At 42.0% G+C, this 22,950-nt stretch overlaps 2 protein-coding genes across 2 annotated transcripts; one reads left to right on the top strand and one right to left on the bottom strand.

Annotated features, from left to right (window-relative positions):
• The first annotated feature begins 680 nt into the window (after positions 1-680).
• LOC133096544 (large ribosomal subunit protein eL43-like) lies at positions 681-984 on the top strand. Its single transcript, XM_061198160.1, has one exon. The coding sequence runs from the start codon at positions 681-683 to the stop codon at positions 957-959; it is 279 nt and encodes a 92-aa protein (XP_061054143.1). The 3' UTR covers positions 960-984.
• A 20,129-nt stretch (positions 985-21,113) lies between these two features.
• Positions 21,114-22,661, bottom strand: LOC133096691 (GTPase IMAP family member 1-like). Its single transcript, XM_061198290.1, has 2 exons — positions 22,655-22,661; positions 21,114-22,459 (listed from the first exon to the last, which is right to left on the bottom strand). The coding sequence occupies exons 1-2, from the start codon at positions 22,659-22,661 to the stop codon at positions 21,504-21,506; spliced, it is 963 nt and encodes a 320-aa protein (XP_061054273.1). The 3' UTR covers positions 21,114-21,503.
• Between the last annotated feature and the right edge of the window lie 289 nt (positions 22,662-22,950).

Here is a 22,950-nt window from a genome sequence, read left to right on the forward strand (position 1 = left end):
TACAATCGACAGGGCGCTTTTCTCCACCACAACCCAGTGTCAGTCGATTGGCTTCACTGTGGGCGGATGAGCAGACCCAAGTTTGCTTCAGTAATAGAAATCGTCTGTCACGCAAATGCTATTAAAGATGCATTTGCCTAACTGTATTTTCTTTAATTTGCTTTTCTATATCAGTGAGAAGATTTTCAACTAAACTGAAATTTAAGAGTTCTGTGTTTTAGAACTTTAGGGTTTAATTTATCATGCCTTCAAAAGCTTGCCTACGGTAGGTACTCAATAAAGACCCTCTTTTAAGTGCACAGGTTAGACCAAGAGCAAATCTCTATTGTCACTGTTATTAGCCCCTGAATATTAGTTCTTAGTTTTCCTTTATATTGTACAGTCCCAGGTAACACTATCAGTTTCCTTTAGTTGGTTTAATAAATATTTCCTGAGGGGCAGGTCCATAAGCCCTGTCTTATAATGCCACACAAGGGAAGTAATCCCCAGTGAAACATGTCTATCCTACAATATAACTAAGCAAAAGAGATGTAACCCTCTTATATAAAGCCTAATTACATATACCAATTTTTATTAACTTTCATCTCAATGTTATCATTTTATACCTTTACCTTTAGTTTCCATTAGGAGCCAATCAACAGGTCTTCTCCTCTCTGGGCTCGGACCTAGGTGGTGGCGACATGGCTAAATGCACCAAGAAGGTCAGAATGGTGGGTAAATACGGGACCCATTATGGTGCCTCCCTCCGGAAAATGGTGAAGACAATTGAAATCAGCCAGCACGCCAAGTACTCTTGCTCCTTCTGTGGCAACACCAAGATGAAGAGACGAGCTGTGCGCATTTCGCACTGTGGTTCCCGCATGAAAACTGTAGCTGGTGGTGCCTGGACCTACGACACCACTTCTGCCGTCACAGTAAAGTCAGCCATCAGAAGACGGAAGGAATTGAAGGACCAGTAGAAGCGCCACCATTTGAAACATTGCTAGCCTACAATAAATGGGTTAATTTATGTAACAACAACAACAACAACAAAAAACAAGGCTTGTTCTTACAAGGACTCCTAGAAGTTTTTTTTTCTTTTTATCGCCAACCATTTAATCTATTTTGTATAAAAGACTCTGGGTCCCCAGGGACTTCCCTGGTGGTGCAGTGGTTAAGAATCTGCCTGGGGGCTTCCCTGGTGGTGCAGTGGTTAAGAATCTGCCTGCCAACGCAGAGGACACAGGTTCGAGCCCCGGTCCGGGAAGATCCCACATGCCGTGGAGCAACTAAGCCCGTGCGACACAACTACTGCGCCGCGTGCGCCTAGGGCCCGCGCTCCGCAACAAGAGAAACCGCCGCAATGAGAAGCCTGCACACCGCAACGAAGAGTAGCCCCCGCTCACCACAACTAGAGAAAGCCCGCGCACAGCAATGAAGAACCAATGCAACCAAAAATTAATTAATTAAAAAAAAAAAAAAAGACTCTGGGTCCCCAGAGAGGAGTTGAGCCAAGGGACCCAGGCCCTGTTGTCAATCTTTAAACTTGACTAACTGGTCTAACTGCTGCCTCAGGTAATCGTTGTTCAGGTGTCTCAGTGTAATTTTCCTTCTGCCCTTTATATATATAGATATATTATATATATACATATTTATTTCTTTTAAACTGGGGTAAATAGAGTGGCCTTGATTGGGGCCTTTTAATGTTGGGGACCAGTTGGGGGGGTCCTTTTGGACCATCCAACCTTAGGTCATGTTCTATCAAAACCTTTTCCTTTAATCTTATTAACATTCATTTTATTTACCCATTTTAAAATACCAGTGATAGGGATAGAGTAGGATAGTTACACAGGTAGTTTTAGAAATCCCACTAGGGGATTATAGATGGAGAGGGAACTTTAGGCAACTTTGGGAGACCACTCTAAGTTAATGATCACTCAGGAAAGCTATTGGAACATCATGAAACAAAGCAGGCTTGCTTAACAATAAAGCCATATATAAAAGCACAAGATATTCAAGGTCAGCAAGATACTGATCCTTAGGACCAAGTGGAACGGAGCAGAACGCAGAACCCTGAAGTGCCCCCCCCTCCCCAACCAGACTGTAGCCATGACATAAGCTGCTCTATCTTGAGCAGTACTGAATCGAGGGCCAGCACAATTCCAGGAACTGGCCTCAAGAGAATGCGATTAACATTATTGCTCATAATAATCTATATCTTTGTGGGCAGCCAAAGAATTGTAGCTTTTCTGCTCATATATGTAAACAGGCAACTAAAATTGTCAGCAAAGAGGTGCTACAGACCCATCATGTCAGCATCTTCCACTCTGAGAAGATGGCACCCTATGTCAGCATGAAGTTATAGAAGATGAATCTTTGCCCCTAATCCCGTAGAAATGGAATGATCTTTAACAGTGGGGAATTGAAAGCAGCTCTTTTGCCGCTTTCCTGTTTGCCCATTTCCATTCCCCTCTAACCTTAAAATAACCCAATTATAGGAATGAGATCACTAGGCAATTTAACCTAACTCCTGACTTGAGCTCTCCTGAATGCACACCATGCCTCGTCTAACCTGTTGATCCTTTTCCTAGATTAAACGAAGAATGAAGAATTAAGTAGCTAAGGAATGACCAGCTCTCTGCCCCCAGAAGCCCCCTAGGCAATCCTGCAGGCAGATCACACAGGCAAGATAATATCTAAAGAGAGAGCCAGCCAGCCTGCACACAATGGAGAAGGATGCAGAACCCAACTTCTTGCTTTGATGATTCACTGAGATTCTTGTCCCCCATTTTTCCCTTTAAAAACTGTCATGGCTGAGCAGAGTCTTCGGAATTGGTTTCTGGACATGAGTCCACCTTCTCTCCAGATTGCCAGTTTTTCTGATTAAAACACTTTTCCTTTCTACTGACACTTGCCTTTTACATTATTGGCTTCTGAGCGGCTAGCAGCTGAACCTGGGTTTGGTAACACAAGGACAGGAATATAAGGGAAAGGTGACATTCCAAAGCAGAAGACCCTCATTATACTGAAACCTGAGATGACTTAACATATTTGAGTATATGTTACCACACTTCTGCTGATCTGAATAGCGCCATGACATTCCTAGTTTGATCGTATAGGGTCAAAAACACCCCCGCCCAACGTGAAAGAGGACGTAAGCATGACATCTACTCAAAGAATGAGGAAGAAGGTGGTCTTCTCTCCCTCCTCACTTTTCCTTTGGTTATAAAAATGTAGCCCATTTAGTTCTCGGGGCAGAGCCCTCTTGCTTGCCCACTTGTATCCTTCGCGAGGGTCCTATATTAATAAATCTAGTTCTTACCTGTCACATTGCTTCTTGCTGAATTCCTTCTGCACCGAGACATGAAGAACCTGAGCTTCATTAAGTCCTGAGATGAGTTGTGCAGTTTCAGTTGGAAGATTGTGGGTTCGAGTCCCATTTGAGGTGTGCGGTTTCACCAAGAAAACATCTGTTTATAATGAGAGCTTTCTAAAAATTTACCGATTTACAAGTTTTTCCAATTTCAAGGATCCATCATCTGGCCATTAATGAGATATAATATTAATAGTGATTCAAACCAATAAGATGCAAGAGGCTTCCCCACAAGAGGGTGCAAAGGATGCACCTAAAAAAGATCCAGAGGGTTTATTCCCCAAAATAGTCTAAGAAAGTACAGGCTGACGCAACAAAGGTTAAGATGGCAAAAAAAAAAAAAAAAAAAAAACCCTGAAAGTTGACACAGGCAAAAGACTGCTCAGAATCCAAGTCTATTTGATTGGCTGCTAAATGTACACCTGTGGGTACCTTTTGGATGGCAGAGACTGTAACAGGAAAGAGCCAGTTCTGACTCCATGTTGGATCTGTTTCTTTGCCTTCAGCCTTTGCTTTTCATTGCTTTTGTGATTATAATCATACATAATGGCCTGCTTCAGGGAACCCTACCCACCTGTGAAGGGCTGCAAGACAGAAGAAATTAATACATCCCCTCCCCGAAGCTGGCCATTCCAGGAGATGTTTTGCAAGACTGATGGCCTTTTTTCTTTATTTCCTCGCCACCTTTCCCTCTCTATTCTGCCTTTTTATTTACTTCCCTCTCTGATTCTATAAAAGAAGCTGGCATCCAGACCCCGACGATAAGATGGTTATTTTGAGACACTAGTCTGCCATCTTCTCAGTCTGCCGGCTTTCCGAATAAAGTCATATTCCTGGCCTCAACACCTCGTCTCAGATTTATTGGCCTGTCATGCAGCGAGCAGAGCGGGCTTGGACTCCGTAACAAGACCAAGTCTTCAACACACAGGGGCACACACCGAAACGCCCAAAGAAGATCAGGTAGAACATTGACATTTCAAAGGCACAGGAAGAGAAGTGCCAGTCCCCCCTGGAAGGGCTTTTGTTTCTTTAAGATCAGAATACTGAAAAGATGTTTTTATTAAGCCGGCTTTTCTAATTTAACTGCGTAGGCAATAAAAGAGCCCCATCTTAGCCATTTTAAGGGTGAGAGTTCCTTTAATTTCCAATTTAGTAGGTACTTATAAGTATGAGCTCTGTACATACATGAATCTGGCTGGACTTTTAGTCGGAGGTTGGCTTTCTGATGCCCCTCATTCTTGTCTGAGAGAATCTATTTCCCATTTTAAAGTTGAGTTTGTTGGGGATAAAATTTACTAGTGTGCTTTTATCCTGACAAATTCTTGTGAAGATAGCCAATTTGAGGAAAGATGTCAGGTCAGCCTCTTACCTAACCATTCGTCCTAGACCACTCAGTATCCTTCCAACTGAGCAAATCCCAGTGTTTTTCAACCGGGCTGCCCTAGTATCTTTCATCTAGAAGGGGTCACTCCCCAATATCTTTGAACTGGGGAGCCAGGTAAAGACACTGCCAAATAAAACTCAAGATCATCAATCAATACTTGGGAGATCCGAGAACCAGGAGAGACTCACGCAAATTCGTCTGGACCCTCCGAGGAGGCAGATGGGCACAAGAGGCCTCTGCTGGTACCAAGGCTCTGGTTCCTCGTAGAGTTCAGATGGAGAGAAATTTGCTCTGGGGCGCTTTGTGATTGGTTACCAAAACTGTCAACTGAAAAAAAAAAAGCACAACCTAAAAGCTGAGAATTCTGTTTTATTCGGTCGACTTTCTGAGCACTTCAAGCCCGGGACGCAGCCTCGGGGCTGTGAGGGACTGCTCCTGTGAGGATGGAGTAGGATAGTTACACAGGGAGTCTTAGAAATTCCACTAGGGGATTAAGGATAGAGAGGGAACGTTGGGAGACAACTGTAAGTTAACTATCACTCAAGAAAGCAATGAGAACATCATGAAACAAAGCAGGCTTGCTTAACAATAAAGTCATAAATAAAAGCACGAGAGAGATATGCCCCAGGCCATTAAGTGAAAAAATGAGGCCTACATCCTGCTGGTCGACATCAGCAAGATAATGATCCTTAGGACATGCACCTCTGCACATACCAAGGACAGAAATATAAGGGAAAGGTGACATTCCAAAGGGGAAGACCCTCACCATATTGAAATCTGAGATGATTTAACATATTTGAGTATATGTTACCACCCTTCTGCTGATTTGAATAGCGCCGTGACAGTCCCAGTTGGACCTTATAGGGTCAAAAACTCCCCCACCTGGTGCAAAGGAGGAGCTAATGATGTAAGCCTGCCATCTACTCAAAGAATGAGGAGGAAGGTGGTCTTCTCCCCCTCCCCACTTATCCATTGATGAGAAAAATGTAGCCCACTTAGTTCTCGGGGCAGGCCCCTCTTGCCTGACCTTTGTATCCTTCACAAGCATCCTATACTAATAAATCCACTTCTTACCCATCGCTTTGTCCCTCAACGAATTATTTCTGTGCCAAGACATAAAGAACCTGAGCTTCTTTAAGTTCTGAGATGAGTTGTGTGGTTTGACTCCCAACAGGTAAGAGAGGAGCCAGGATATATAGGAATTTTGCAAAAAAAAATAGGTAGTCAGAACTTGAAAAGATTACTGTTAACTCAAAAAAAAACCAAAAAAATCAGACAACAAGTCAATGAATTTAGTGCTTTTCTCTATCTGGGAAGATGCAAGAGTCTGGGCTCATGGAAATCATTCCTTTGATATGCACCTTAGCTGTCTAAGGCCAGTATCCTGCTCTCTGCCATCCTGAGTCCCCTCAGGGGACATGGTTGGGGGTCTGCAGTGGCTGGGGGCGTGGCAGCAGGCGGCCTGTTTGTCTCCATCCTGAGTTCCCTCAGACTCACCATGGGGGTGGGGAGGGCGGTGGTAGGGGCTGCTCGCCTAATGGCCATGGCATCCTTTCTTTGCTGATATGGCAAGCAACATTTTTCTTTCACAACACCAAAATAAAAACCAAAAAATTGTTGTTTTTTTTCTAAAGGGAAGCTGAAGGAATCAAGGCCTGGGAGTGCCATTTAAGGTCTCCTAAACTCTTAAGGGGAACAGGCTGACTGCCAGGCTATTATGAGCTCAGTGAGTTATAAGACCACCTGCCTTACATCATGTCCCAGTCCCACCACCAAGAGCCCAGCCCACACTTCTACAGAATACCAAATTCACACAAAAGAATTGTTTTATCTAAAAAAATAAGAAGAGGAGGACATTATCCTTTAAAATAAGACAAAACAAGCTTTAATGCATTTAAAGGTATGGAGGACTTCTCCCTAGGCTACACTGGCAGTGCAGGATTACCATCTCTGTCTGAGTGGTTTAACAGCATTTAGCATCCTCCTGTGAGCCCATGACACTTGTCTTGTTCCATGAGACTCAGTCGTACACTCTCATATTAGCATATGGGCACCAGGTCTCTCCATTAACATATGAAATGCAGACAGTGGAAACATAGGTGGGTCTTGATTCTGTCACTAGCAAGATCTATGGTTTGGGGGAGAAAAATATTACCCTTCTGAGCTCATTATCTTTACAGATGGGAAGATAAGGAAGTATTATTGAAGTCAGATGCCTATTGCGGAATTGTATCATACTCTAATATCTGGGCCTTGCCCAATGAGAACAAATCCCCTAGATTTCTTAGTCCCACACCTCCAAAGCCCACAGTGTCTGCTTAGAAATCCCCTGGATTCTTAGCCATTCCATGATCCTAATGGTGGAAGAGCCCGATTAAGAGAACAAGAACTGGGAAAGAATTTAGAGGCTGCCATAGTCACCCGATAGCATTCAATAACTTGCTTTCTTTCTGCGGTTTGTAATTTGGTTTGCATAATTTCTGCTATTATTTTCATTTCTTCCTTTTGGTTTCAATTTGACAGCTTTTGTTGCTTCACTTCAATCCTCTTGTAAAGACAATGTTCTTCAGTGCTTTCTTACTAATGATGGGTGCTATAAATAAAACTTTAACAAGGGGTAAAGGAACAACTGCAATGTACACCTCAGCATATCACAGCACAAACTTCTTTTTGTTTCCCATAAACCCCTAGATTTTCAAGAAGTGGGCAACAGGGTGTTCTATTGTACATTCACTTGTGCAGAGAAAAACCCACATCCTGCCTCAGCTGCAGCCATTTCCTGCTTGCGCCTCCTCACTACTCTGTCTTATCCATCACTTGAAACTGTGGTCATAGCACAGGCTAGAAAGGCTAGGTTACGGGGTCCAGGTCCCGCTCTTGGTACCTGCTGAAGTGTTCAGAAGGGATGAGAGGAGAAAGGCTAGGCCAAGGAGAAATCTCACCATGGAAATTGCACTGAACTCTCCTTAGGATCCTTTTCAGACCCCTCCTCAGGCTGCCCTGGCCTGAGGATGAAGTGAAACGGTTTTCCTGTGAGTCTCCAAACCCACAGCAGGGCCTCACTGAAAGCAGGTCCAGCAGTCAGCACTTTTGACTCCAACATGAACGAAACAAAATAAGCTCTGCTCTAAACTGGAATAGGTGTGTATGGATGTTGCTATCTTTCAAAATCCTGACAATGAAGTTCTCAAAGCCTAAGTAGCTAATAAACAGCTGAGCAGCCTCATTGCTTTTGACTGTTGCTTATCATGAAAAAAATATAACTTGATAATGGTACTTAAATGACTCATTTCTAAGCTTTGAGAGGCCGCACGTGACTATTTGGAAATATAAAGAGACACTAACATTTTTCTTATCCTCTGCCAGTATAACATGTTTGCCTTTAGTGGAAAACCAAGGATTCCAGATAAAATAGCAATCTGGGAGACAATGGCAGCTGCCACTTAGGACCCTGTTAGCTATATTTCATTCAACTACAATAAAGAACAACACGAAGGGGAAACTAAGCTCTACAAAACCCATGCACTCACGGGTCCTGGCAGCCCCCATGCCACCCCTGACAAAGCCTCCTCTGGCTGCTCCAGCCTCTTGGGACAAACCTGTGGAAGCCTGTGCCCCAGCTGGCCTGCGTGGGCATGTGTGCTCTGGGCCAGCTTCAGGAGCAGACACTGGTAAAAGGAACACAGGTGGGGCTGACAGAGTGGGTTCAGAGTCCTACCTAGAGCACTTGGAGGGCATCCTGGGGAGGCAGGGGTTGGATGTAGCTCACCATGGGGGCAAGGACACTGATAGAAGAGACACCAGGGAACTTTAATTTTTATTTTATTTATTTATTTATTTCATTTATTTTATTTTCATTTTTATTTTTCTGTTGTTTTGTTTTGTTGTTTCATTTTCATTTTTATTTTTTCTAATATATTTTTTATTTTTCTAATTTTATTTTATTTTTTATTCTTTGTTATTATTCTGCTCGTTTTTGTTTGTTTTTGTTGCTGTTGGTTTGTTCTTTTGATATTTTTGTGTTGTTTTGTTTTTATCTTCTTGTTCAATTCTTTTTTTTATTTTTGTTTTTGTGTAATTTTTGTGTGTTTGTCTTTTCTTTTTTTATAAATTTATTTATTTAATTTATTTATTTTTGGCTGTGTTGGGTCTTCGTTGCTGCATGCAGGCTTTCTCTAGTTGCAGTGAGCGGGGGCTACTCTTTGTTGTGGTGCGTGGGCTTCTCATGGTGGTGGCTTCTCTTTGTTGCGGAGCATGGGCTCTAGGTACACAGGCTTCAGTAGTTGTGGCACGCGGGCTCTAGAGTGCAGGCTCAGTAGTTGTGGTGCACGGGCTTAGTTGCTCTGCCGCGTGTGGGATCTTCCCGGACCAGGGCTTGAACCCGTGTCCCCTGCATTGGCAGGTGGATTCTTAACCACTGCACCACCAGGGAAGCCTTGTTTGTCTTTTATTTTCTTAGCTTTTCTTTTAGTTCATTTTCTTTGATTTTATTTTTTGTTTTTTGTTTAGGTTAGTTTTGTTTTTATTACTTCTTTTGGTCTTGGGCTCTGTTGTTTATTTGGGTGTCTTGTTTTTTGCTTTCCTTGTTCTTTGGTTGCTGTTGTTCGCTTGTTTTTTTTTTGGCTTGGATTTGTTTTTGTTATTTGTCTTGGGTTTTATTCTTCTGTTTGTTTACTTTTGTGAGTGTGTGTTTTTTTGTTTTGTTTTGTTTTTGTATGTTCAGTTCTGTTTTTATTACTTGCCTTGGGCTTTGTTTGTCTGTTTTTGTATTTGTCTTTTTTGCGTTGCCATGTGGCTTTTGGGGTCTTGGTTCCCAGGCTGGGGTTCTGGCCTGAGTCCCTGTGGTGGGAGCACCAAGTCCAAGCTGCTGGACTACCAGATAACTTCAAGCCCCAGGGAATATTAATCACTGTGAGCTCTCCCAGAGGTCCTCATCTGGGCACCAAGAGCCGGCTCCACCCAACTGCCTGCAAACTCCAGTGCTGGATGGCTCAGGCCAAACAAGCAGCAAGACAGGAACACAGCCCCAGCCATCAACAAAAATGAGATGACAGAGAAATATGTTACAGACGAAGGAGCAAGGTAAAAACCTACAGGACAAAATAAATGAAGAGAAAATAGGCAATCTACCTGAAGAAGAATTCAGAGTAATGGTAGTAAAGATGATCCAAAATCTCGGAAATAGGATGGAGGCATGGAGTGAGAAAATACAAGAAATCTTTAACAAGGATGTAGAAGAACTAAAGAACAAACAAACAGTGATGAACAGCACAGTAACTGAAATGAAAAATACCCTAGAAGGAATCAATAGCAGAATAACTGAAGCATAAGAACGAATAAGTGAGCTGGAAGATAGAATGGTGGAAATAACTGCCAAGGAGCAGAACAGAGAAAAAAGAATGAAAAGAAATGAGGACAGTCTCAGAGACCTCTGGGACAACATTAAACACATGAACATTTGAATTATAGTGGCCCCAAAAGAAGAAGAGAAAGAGAAAGGGTCTGAGAAAATATTTGAAGAAATTATAGTTGAAAACTTCCCTAACATGGGAAAGGAAATAGCCACCCAACTCCAGGAAGTGCAGAGTCCTATACAGGATAAACCCAAGGAGAAACATGCCAAGACATATATTAATGAAACTAACAAAAATTAAATTCAAAGTAAAAATATTAACAGCAGCAAGGGAAAAGCAAAATAAACTCACAAGGGAATCCCTGTATGGTTATTAGCTGATTTTTCAGCAGAAACTCTGCAGGCCAGAAGAGAGTGGCAGGATATACTTAAAGTGATGAAAGGGGGAAAACCTACAACCAAGATTATCCTACCCAGCAAGGATATCATTCAGATTTGACACAGAAATCAAAAGCTTTACAGACAAGCAAAAGCTAAGAGAATTCAGCACCACCAAACCAGCTCTACAGCAAATGCTAAAGGAACTTCTCTAAGTGGGAAACACAAGAGAAGAAAAGGACCTACGAAAACAAACACAAAACAATTAAAAACATGGTAATAGGAACACACATATTGATAATTACCTTAACTGTGAATGGATTAAATGCTCCAACCAAAAGACACAGACTGGCTGAACGGATACAAAAACAAGACCCTTATATATGCTGTCTACAAGAGAACGACATCAGACCTAGGGACACATACAGACTGAAAGTGAGGGGGTGGAAAAAGATATTCCATGCAAATGGAAATCAAAAGAAAGCTGGAGTAGCAATACTCATATGAGATAAAATAGACTTTGAAATAAAGAATGTTACAAGAGTCAAGGAAGGACACTACACAATGATCAAGGGATCAATCCAAGAAGAAGATATAAAAATTATAAATATTTATGCACCCAACATAGGAACATCTCAATACATAAGGCAAATACTAACAGCTATAAAAGGGGAAATCAACAGTAACAAAATAATAGTGGGGGACTTTAACACCTCACTTACACTAATGGACAGATCATCCAGACAGAAAATTAATAAGGAAACACAAGCCTTAAATGACACATTAGACCATATAGACTTAATTGATATTTATAGGACATTCCATCCGAAAGCAGCAGAATACACTTTCTTCTCAAGTGCACACAGAAGATTCTCCAGGATAGATCACATCTTGGGTCACAAATCAAGCCTTGGTAAATTTAAGAAAATTGAAATCATATGAAGCATCTTTTCTGACCACAATGCTATGATATTAGAAATCAGTTACAGAAAAAAAAATGTAAAAAACAAAAACACATGGAGGCTAAACAATATGCTACTAAATAACCAAGAGATCACTGAAGAAATCAAAGAGGAAATCAAAAAATACCTGGAAACAAATGACAATGAAAACACGACAACCCAAAACCTGTGGGATGCAGCAAAATCTGTCTAAGAGGGAAGTTTATAGCAATACAATCCCACCTCAAGAAACAAGAAAAACCTCACATATACAACCTAACCTTACACGTAAAGCAACTAGAGAAAGAACAAACAAACCCCAAAGTTGGTAGAAGGAAAGAAATCATACAGATCAGAGCAGAAATAAATGAAATTGAAATGAAGAAAACAATAGCAAAGATCAATGAAACTAAAAGCTGGTTCTTTGAGAAGATAAACAAAATTGATAAACCTTTAGTCAGACTCATCAAGAAAAAAAGGGAGAGGACTCAAATCAATAAAATTAGAAATGAAAAAGGAGAGGTTACAACTGACACCGCAGAAATACAAAGGATCATAAGAGACTACTACAAGCAACCTATGCCAATAAAATGGACAACCTGGAAGAAATGGACAAATGCTTAGAAAGGTACAACCTTCCAAGACTGAACCAGCAAGAAATAGAAAATATGAACAGACCAATCACAAGTAATGAAATTGAAACTGTGATTAGAAATCTTCCAGCAAACAAAAGTCCAGGACCAGATGGCTTCACAGAATTCTATCAAACATTTAGAGAAGAGCTAACATCTAGCTTTCTCAAACACTTCCAAAAAATTGCTGCGGGAGGAACACTCCCAAGCTCATTCTACAAGGCCACCATCACCCTGATACCAAAAGCAGACAAAGATATCACAAAAAAAGAAAATTACAGGCCAATATCACTGATGAACCTTGACACAAAAATCCTCAACAAAATACTAGCAAACCAAATCCAACAACAAATTAAAAGGATCATACACCATGATCAAGTGGGAATTATTTCAGGGATGCAAGGATCCTTCAATTTATGCAAATCAATCAATGTGATACACCATATTAACAAATTGAAGAATAAAAACCATATGATCATCTCAATAGATGCAGAAGAAGCTTTTGACAAAATTCAACATCCATTTATGACAAAAACTCTCCAGAAAGTGGGCATACAGGGAAACTACCTCAACATAATAAAGGCCATATCTGACAAACCCACAGCAAACATCTTTCTCAATGGTGAAAAACTGAAAGCATTTCCTCTAAGATCAGGAGCAAGACAAGGATGCCCACCCTCACCACTTTTATTCAACATAGTTTTTGAAGTCCTAGCCACAGCAATCAGAGAAGAAAAAGAAATAAAAGGAATACAAATTGGAAAAGAAATAAAACTGTCACTGTTTGCTGATGACATGATACTATACATAGAAAATCTTAAAGATGGCACCAGCAAACTACTAGAGCTAATCAATGAATTTGGTAAAGTTGCAGGATACAAAATTAATACACAGAAATCTCTTGCATTCCTATACACTAACAGCAAACTATCAGAAAAACAAATGAAAGATACAATCCCATTTACCATTGCAACAAAAAGAATAAAATACCTAAGAATAGGCAAAGACCTGTACTAATGAGGCAAAAGTCCTGTACTCAGAAAACTATAAGATACTGATGAAAGAAATCAAAGATGACACAAACAGATGGAGAGATATACCATGTTCTTGGATTGGAAGAATCGATATTGTGAAAATGACTATACTACCCAAAGCAATCTACAGATTCAATGCAATCCCTATCAAATTACCAAGGGCATTTTTCACAGAATTAGAACAAAAAACTTTTACAATTTGTATGGAAACACAAAAGACCCCAAATAGCCAACACGAGAAAGAAAAACAGAGCTGGAGGAGTCAGGCTCCCTGACTTCAGATTATACTACAAAGCTACAGTAATCAAGACAGTATGGTACTGGCACAAAAAAAGAAATATAGATCAATGGAACAGGATAGAAAGCCCAGGGCTAAACCCACACACCTATGGTCAACTAATCTATGAAAAAGGAGGCAGGAATATACAACAGAGAAAAGACAGTCTCTTCAATAAGTGGTGTTGGGAAAACTGGACAGCTACATGTGAAAGAATGAAATTAGAACACTCCCTAACACCCCACTTGCTGCAACTAGAGAAAGCCCGTGTGCAACAATGAAGACCCAACAGAGCCAAAAATAAATATATAAAATAAATAAATTTGTTTAAAAAATCTATAAACAATAAGTGCTGGAGAGGGTGTGGAGAAAAGGGAACCCTCTTACACTGTTGGTGGGAATGTAAATTGATACAGCCACTATGGAGAACAGTATGGAGTTTCCTTAAAAAACTAAATATAGATCTACCATATGACCCAGCAATCCCACTCCTGGGCATATTCCCAGAGAAAACCATAATTCAAAAAGATACATGCACCCCAATGTTCATTGCAGCACTATTTACAATAGTCAGGACATGGAAGCAACCTAAATGTCCATCAAAGATGAATGGATAAAGAGGATTTGGTACATATATACAATAGAATATTACTCAGCCATTAAAAGGAGCAAAATTATGACACTTGCAGAGAGGTGTAGAGACCTAGAGACTGTCATACAGACTGAAGTAAGTCAGAAAGAAAAACAAATATCATATAATATCACTTATATGTGGAATCTAGAAAAATGATACAGATGAACTTATCTGCAAATCAGAAATAGAGACACAGATGTAAAGAACAGACATGGATACCAGGGGGAAAGGGAGGTGGGATGAACCAGGAGATTGGGATTGACATATATACACTAATGTGTATAAAATAGGTAACTGATGAGAATCTACTGCATAACACAGGGAACTCTACTCAATGCTCTGTGATGACCTAAATGGGAAGAAAACCTAAAATAAGAGGAGATATATGTATACGTATAGCTGATTCACTTTGCTGTACAGCAGTAATTAACACAACATTGTAAAGCAACTATACTCCAATAAAAACTAATTTAAAAAAAAGAACTTCCAGTATATGTGAAGTGATAGTGATATAACATTCTCTGAAGTTAGGATGTGAGAAGTTAAAGGTGCATTATTATAAATTGTGGAGCAACCATTAAGTAAATAAAATGAGGTATAGTTAATAAAGCAATAGCAGAAAAAAAAAATGAAAATTTAAAAATTCACCAGAAAAAAAGCAAGAGATGGGACAAATAGGAACAAATAGCAAGATGATGAATTTAAACACAACCATATCAATAATCATATCAGTTATAAATTATCTGAATTCTTCAAGTATATGACAGTTGGGATAAAAAAGCAAGTCCTACCTGCACGCTGTCTAAAGGAAATCCCACCCTAAATATAAAGACACAGATAGGTTAAAGTAGAGGGTTGAAAAAGATATATCATGCATAGATTAAGCATATGAAACCTACAGTGGCTATAATATCAGACAACGTGGCTTCAGGACAATACCATTCTATCTCAGGGATAAAGGCGTACCCTTCATCATGGTAAATAGGTTAATCCATCAACAAGACACAATAATGCTGAGCGTGATGCTCCTCATAAGTAACTGAGCTTCAAAAAACTCCAGAGAACTTCAAAATTCAAGAAGTAAAAACTGACAGAAATAAATGGAAAAATAGACAAATCCACAGTTAGAGTTTGAGATTTCAACACTCCTTTATCAATAATGTTTATTATTTCCTTTTTTTCCTTAAGATTGAGCACAGACAAGGGAAGAGAAATTGTGTTTCATAATTCAGATTTCTTCCCATGAAACTCTGACTTGTGGTTTCGTTTCCCCATTTCCCATAATCTTATCCTTCAGCGGGTGGGGTGGGGTTGAAGAGGTGCATGAAGGAACAGAAGGAGGATGAATTCAAACACTTAGATTATGGTTCCAGATCCTGCACAGGGAGTGGCTTGGTATATGCCATCTAAGATTTCTGGGCCTCAGTTTCCTCTTTTTTCAAAAAAAGATAGCTTTCTCTCTTCTGCCTGAAAGTAAAGCCAGATCCCCTGAGATCACTATGAGAAGACAGAGGTGGATGCTGTTCATGGTGCCTCAGAAATAAGACCTGTGGTGTTTGCAGTGTTCTGTGAAGCCGATTCTTGGCATAGCCTAGATGTGTACCTCCGACCAGGCAGCTGCTCTCAGAATTTTCACCAACATTAGTTGCAGCTGATGATGCCCATAGGGTTAGCTATGCTGTAAGTGGTGGGCAGAGGCTGGTGAGTAGAGACTGATTTTGCTCATTCTTGATCAAAGTCACCTGCACTCAAAGTGGAAAAGGAATCGGTGAGTGGTGGGACCAGGAGACAGATGTAGGGTAGAGAAAATCTTATCCTCTCTTCTCTTCAACAGCAAAGGAGATTGGCTTCAGCAACAGGTAGAAAAAAGGGGAGGGGCTTCCCTGGTGACACAGTGGTTGAGAATCTGCCTGCCAATGCAGGGGACACGGGTTCGAGCCCTGGTCTGGGAGGATCCCACATGCCACGGAGCAACTAGGCCCGTGAGCCACAACTACTGAGCCTGCGTGTCTGGAGCCTGTGCTCCGCAACAAGAGAGGCCGCGATAGTGAGAGGCCCGCGCACCGCGATGAAGAGTGGCCCCTGCTTGCCACAGCTAGAGAAAGCCCTCGCACAGAAACGAAGACCCAACACAGCCAAAAATAAATAAATAAATTAATTAAATAAAATAAGGTACTGTTTACTTTAAAAAAAAAAAGGGGGGGGGGGAATGGCCATTTACCCCTTACTTTCCCATCCTTCACTGACAGTGTCATGAGTGTTTTCCAAGCCCAGAAAAGTCCCTTTTCAGACTTAGAGTTTGACGTTGTAGGGCCATCAGCAAGGTCTTTTGTCAGGTTCTGATGATCCTTTAGGGAGTCATGATGCTGCTGATAGGGCAGTGAAGAAGACACTTCTGTTATCGTTTTCTAGCTTGATTCCACTGTGGTCAGAGAACCACAGTGGTTTTAAGTTTGCTGGGTTTTGTTTTATAGCGCAGAATATGGTCTATCTTGGTGCACGTTCCATGTGCACTTGAAAAGAGTGCAGTAGAGTGTTCTCTAAATATCCGTTCGATCCTGTTGATTGATGGTGTCATTGAACTCTTCTATATCCTTGCTCATTTTCTATGTAGTTGTTCTATCAATTGTTGAGAGAGAGAGGAGTGGGAAGTCTCTAACGGTAATTCTGGATTTGTCTGTTTCTCCTTTCAGTTCTGTCAGTTTCTGCTTCACAAATTTTGCATCTCTATTTTTTGGGAGTACACATTTAGGATTGCTTTGTCTTCTTGGTGGATTGACATTTTTTATCACTATATAATGTCTCTCTGTATCTAGTAATTTTCTTTGCTCTAAATTCTATTTTATTTGATATTAATTTAGCCATTTCTTCTTTCCTCTGCATGATTAATATTTGCAGGATTTACCTTTTTCCATCCTTTTATTTTCAACCTGTTTCTACCATAATATTTGAAATGATTTTCTTGTAAGCAGTTGGATCATGTATTTTAATATACTCTGCCAATCTCTGCTTTTAATTGGTGTATTTAGAGCTCTTACACTTAATATAATTATTGAGATGTTAGGGCATAAGTCTGCCATTTTACTTTGTTTTTTTTCCTTTGTTCTGTTTTTCATTTCTCTATTACCCCTGTTACATTCCTGTGGGTTACTCAATTTTTAGAATTCTATTTTGATTTATAGATAGTGTTTTTAAAATTTACCTTTCTGTATAACTTTTAAAATGGCTGTTTTAGGGATTGTAATATGTGTATATAACTTATCACCATCCATCAGTATTATTATTTTACCAGTTGGAGAGAAGTACACAGACTTTACTTCCCCTTACATCCCTTTAACTTCCCCTGTTTACAATATAATTTTCTAAAATTTATTTCCTCTACATAAATTTAGAACCACATCAGTCAGTGTTATAATATTTTCTTCAACCATCGAACATAATTTAGAAAACTCAAGAGGAGAAGGACAGTCTACTTACCCATATTTTTGCTACTTTCTTCTTTCCTGGTACTTTTATTCTTTCCTTTCTGTTTCAGAACTCCTGTTGGTCATTCTTTTAGAGTAGATCTGCTGGAGGCAAATTCCCTTAAGTAACATTCCTTCATCTGAGAATGCCTTGATTGTCCTTTCATTCTTGAAGGATATTTTCTCTGGATATAGACTTCTGGGTTGACAGCACTTTTTTTTTCAACACTTGAAAAATATTGTGTCCCTTCCTTCTGACCTCCATGATTTCTGATGAAAAGTCTGGAGGCAGAGCATGATGTGCCTCTCCAGAGTCTGCCACTTCTGTCTCCCTTGTCTAAAGAATAGCAGGATCTAGGCACCTCACTCCCTATCCAACTATGTATTTAGGGTTAGGGAATAAAAGTCTCCTGGTGTTTCTGAGTTTGTCCTTGCATATCAGCTACTTCATAATCACCCTTCGCTTGAATGTCACTCAGCTCTACAGTGAACCTCAGCTTGATTTGGTTTTGGTCAGCAGCTGACCTCCAGGATCAATGTCCTCCCTAGGTCATTACTGCCACCACCATGCCATCCTCAGAGGAGACTGATGTGGGGGCAGCCTGCATTCCCCTTCACTGCTCTGCTTCCCCACACCTATGTAAGATCTGACATTTCATCTCCCTGAATGGTAGCAACATGTAATTATTGTGTGTTGACCAAGGCTAACTAGAGAGAATCACAACATGGAAGACATATTAGTTTCCCAGGACTGCTGTAATAAAATACCACAAACGAAGTGGCTTATAATTAACAGAAATTTATTCTCTCACTGTTCTGGAGGCCAGAAGTCCAAAATAAAGGTGTTGGCAGGGCCATGCTCCTTTTGAAGGCTGTAGAGGAAGATCCTTCATTGCCTCTTCTAGCTTCTAGTGACCCCAGGCAGCATTACTCCAACCTCTGCCTCTGTTTTCACATGACTGTCTTCCCGATGCATGTCCAATTTCCCTCTTCCAATAAGGATACCAGTTGTATGGATTAAGGCTCATCCTAATGGCCTTACCTTAACAATCAAATCTACAAAGATCTTATTTCCAAATAAGGTAAGATTCGTAGGGTTAGGGTTTCAACATTTTTTTGCCCCCAATTCAAGCCATAAGAGGGGAGAAAGGCTTAAAAAGTGAAGCTGAATATAAATATTAATAGAGTACAAGGAACTAAAACTAAAACCCTCTTAAGGACACTCTCATGAGCCCACTCTCATTTCTGGACATTTCATATAAATATTATCATATCTTTATGTGATCTTTTTCCTGGCTTCTTTCACTTAGCATAATGTTTTCAAGGCTCATTCACATTGTAGCATGTAACTGCACTCCATTCCTTTTTATGTACATTTGGGTTGTTTCCACTTTTTTTGACTATTATGAACAATGCTGCTTTACCAGTTATGTAGAATTTTTTGTATGAACATGTGTTGTCAATCTTCTTGGATATATACCTAGGAAGTGGAATTACTGTGTCATATGGTAATCTATGTTTAACTTTTTGAGGAAATGCCAAACTGTTTTCCACAGCAGCTGTGCCATTTTACATGCTCACCAGCAGTGTATAAGGGTTAAATTTATCCACATACTCATCGGTATTTGTTATTTTTTCTTTTTTAAAATATTATAACCATCCCAGTGCGTATGAAGTGGTATCTTATTTGGTTTTGATTTATATTTCCCTAATGACTCATGATGTTCGTCATCTTTTCATGTGTTAATTGGCCATTTGTGTGAAATTTGTTTTCAAATCTTTTGCCAATTTAAAAATTGGGTTATTTGTCTTTTTATTATGGAATTGTAAGAGTTTGTTATATATATTATATTATATATTCTGGATATTAAATCTTTATCAGATATATGTTGGCAAATATTTTCTCCCATTCTGTGGGTTGTCTTTTCACTTTTTTGATAGTGTTCTCTGATGGAGAAAATGTTTTAAATTTTGATTAAATGTAATTTATCTGTTTTTCTTTGGTGCTTTTGGTGTCATATATTAGAAACTATTGCCTAATCCATGGTCATGGAGATTTACACTTGGGTTTAAGAGTTTTACAGTTTTAACTCTTACATTTAGGTCTTTGATCCATTTTGAGTTAATAGTTTTATATTGTGCAAGATAAGGATCAAAATTCATTAGTTTGCTTGTGAATATCCAGTTTTCCCAGCACTATATGTTGTTTTTATCCATTAATCTGTTTCAGATATTCTTCATGGCATTCTTTATCCTTTTGTGTATATCCTGCGTATATACAGACAGCCCCCAACACACTGCCTGCAGATACACTCTCTTCCCCTGTGTGTACTGGATGACAGCCTTAGTGGGGTGTGGGTTGAACTAGGCGATTGCCTGCCCTCTGGGATCCCTGGCATGTTCCTCCCCATATGCCCATCAACTCAATCACAGTCACTTAGGAACTCCCTGGGCTTCATTCTTCCCCAAAGCAAGAGCAAGAATCAAATGTTTCTCATTATTTGGGTCATGGATTGAAACTTTCCGTTGCTCACACTGGGCACTTTGTCATTCTATTTTCATTCTTTTTCCACATTCATTTTCACCAGTGACCATCCTTTTTCTCAGTGGAGTGACAATGGCAGGATTTTTCTCTGTTTGTTCATTCCAAGAGTATATTGAAAAGTGAACAAGACCAAAATCAAGATCCTCTATCAGGACCTCTGCTGAGATCTGCACACAACCCCTTAAACCAAAATGACCTTTCTGGCTGAGGAAATTTCAAGCCTCAGCATTTGGCACTGGTGTTCCTGTTAACGTTTGCAATGGTGTCCATGTAGGGGTTGTGGGCCCCGCTTTCCAGGATGTGCTCAGCTGTTGCAGATTATTTTCCCTTTTTACATGTCTCTTTAGTGATCTGCGGTCATCAGTAACCTGAGACTCTCTGGCTGTGAAGGCAATGGGCAGAGGATACTGTAGGGGAGAGATCTGGAATTTCATAGCCGTATCAGAGATGAGCTTGTGTTGGTGTGTGAAGACGGTGGTGTTGGGGACAAAGCAAGTGTGGGTGAAGAGAGAAGGAGGCACAGTTAGGACTGACCACACAGGCTAACCTGTCTCACTTACCTGAACCAGAGAGCTGATTCTGCCAGATACTCATGGGACAGAGATGACTCTCTACCCCACCATCATATCACCAGTTCTCAGCCCACAAAGACCTGTTTGCCTTTTATTTTGAGATTCATATAAAAGAAAAATCACCAAACTGCTGAAAATTTTTGATTTATCTCTGAATTGAAAAATCATATCCTTGCTTACCCTGTGAGTGTGTAAGCCAGGGAGAAAACTCCTCCTTGGAAGGAGACTTTCTGCAGGACCTCCATGGCCCCTAGGGAATCAAGTCTCCAGTGATAGTCTCCTTGCACTTGCAGAAGCACCGGCATTCAAGCTGCTGAGGGGTGTGGGTGGGGATGCTAGGGAGACAGTCCCCTGCCGGTACAGAGGGGCAGGCGCGCACCAGTGTCTTCTCTCCTTACGATCACACACCTGAGTGTGTGTGGGTGCAAGGTTTTTGTACGTGGGGTCAGGAATGAGAGAGTTGGATCTTTGCTCAGTGGGCATATAAAAAGGCAGGTGAACAAACATCTACAAATATTGATTTCATTTAACACAATGTGATTGTCCAGTACATTTATTTCTTTCATTCAGTTCAATTCAAGCAAATGAGTATGTACTCAGACTCTGCTCTGTGGTGGTTCTAACCTTGGTCGTGCCGGGAGTCCAGGGGGTGAGAGGGCAAAGGCTCCTCATCTGCTTTCAGGGGTGAAGACAGTTCAATGACAGGAGAGAGTCAAAGGCAGTCTGAGGTCAGTAGAAAATAGGCAAAACTAACTGTGGTTGTTTGGCTTTGGGAAAGGGGGAGCTCATAGGAAGGTTTCAGGCGGGAGATGGGACCTGGCAGGACTCTGAAATTGGTAGAATAGGCGAGGTGAGGGAGGAAAGGAGAGATGTGGGCACTGAAGGTGCAGAGCACCAAGGATGAAGGTAATTATCAGTGGATGGGTCAAAGTGTTATTTACAGTCTGTCAGGACTGATCTCACCAAAGGCGTCAGGCTGGTGCCTGGAGATCTGCATGTATAGCAGGACCAGGGCGCCCAGCAGGGTACACACGCCCAGCCTACACCAGGTCCCCGGCGCCTTGGGCCACCGCCACAGCCAGGCCAGCGGCCAGCGCTCTCGCCGCCTCTGCGCGCAGACGGCCACTCGCTCCGCCACCCTGCGCAGCCTCTCCGCGGGGTCCGCGCCGCCCAGGGCCTGCGCCAGGCTGTACACGTCGTTGGTGTAGGCGGCGCCGCCGTGGTCCGTCACCAGCTCCTCCACCAGCCCCATCAGCGCCATCACCTGCGCCTCCCGCTTCCCGCTGGCGGCTCGGTTGTCGAAGGCGCAGAATCGGTCCCCGCACTCGGCCACCAGCTCCCTGAGCGCGCGGTTCCCGGTGTCGCGCACGTAATGCTGCAGCGAGCCCCCAGCCAGGTCCTCCTCGTGGGTGAAGACCACGATGGTGCGCGTCACGATGCCGTCCCCGAACAGCGCCTTCACCCCCCTCCAGGCCTGCTGGTCCTGGGCCGTGAAGCGGCCCAGCTGGGTCACCAGGAGCAGGGCGTGGGGCCCCGGCGCCGAGAGCAGGTAGCAGCGGCCTCTCTCCGCGCAGCCCGGGTCTGTCTGGGAGACTTCGGAGCTGAAAAGGTCTGGGGTGTCAATGATTTCCACCACCCACTTGGCCCACCTGCAGCTGCCCGCGGCGCAGGTCCGGGTCACCGACGTCGCCCCCAGCCTGGAGAGGAAGCGCTTCTGGCCCAGGATGCTGTTTCCCGTGGCGCTCTTCCCAGTCCCTGACCTCCCAGCCAGGAGGAGCCGCAGCCTGGGCTCCTGCAGGGCAGACTCGTCGGCTTCTAAACCTGTGAGCACCAATGATGTGTAAGCTCCCGAACCTGAAAGCACATATCCCGGTACCCGAGTCCCCTGGACGCCTTTGGACAAAGGAGAGCAGAGTGCTTCGGCTTTTGCTTTTCGGACCAAACCTTTACTGAGTGCCCTGGTCGGAGATTTGTGAGCTCCGGGGGATCTCTACCCGTCTATTTCTTCCCTCTTTGACGTCACACGTGCACCTGTAGGTGCTCCAGCACCTGGTGAACGTTTCTGTAGAGGACACCCCTGTATGATACAGGCCATTACTTCGCGTGACATGACCTGTCATCCACACTGCGCAGAGCTGCTCCCTGTTTGACAACTTCTGTGGCCTCTGCCGTACATTCCCAGATACCCTGCCACTGAAGAAAGGCAGGAGGGGCCGTGGGCCTGGCCACCAGGGCTGTCTGGTGTCCCACACCCTCGGTCTGAATCACAGCCCCACCCCCTGCCAGCCGTGTAACCCTGGGAAGCTGCTTAATCTAAGCGCTAAAGCTCTTCTGCACAAATGGGATCAATACTGTAGCGCTGTCCTCATAGGGCTGTTGGGAGG

Source organism: Eubalaena glacialis, chromosome 8, assembly GCF_028564815.1.
Source record: "Eubalaena glacialis isolate mEubGla1 chromosome 8, mEubGla1.1.hap2.+ XY, whole genome shotgun sequence".
Taxonomy (NCBI): Eukaryota; Metazoa; Chordata; class Mammalia; order Artiodactyla; family Balaenidae; genus Eubalaena; species Eubalaena glacialis.

Excerpts from the sequence above, each read along its gene's own strand:
- LOC133096544 (XM_061198160.1), top strand. The coding sequence starts at position 681 with ATGGCTAAATGCACCAAGAAGGTCAGAATGGTGGGTAAATACGGGACC.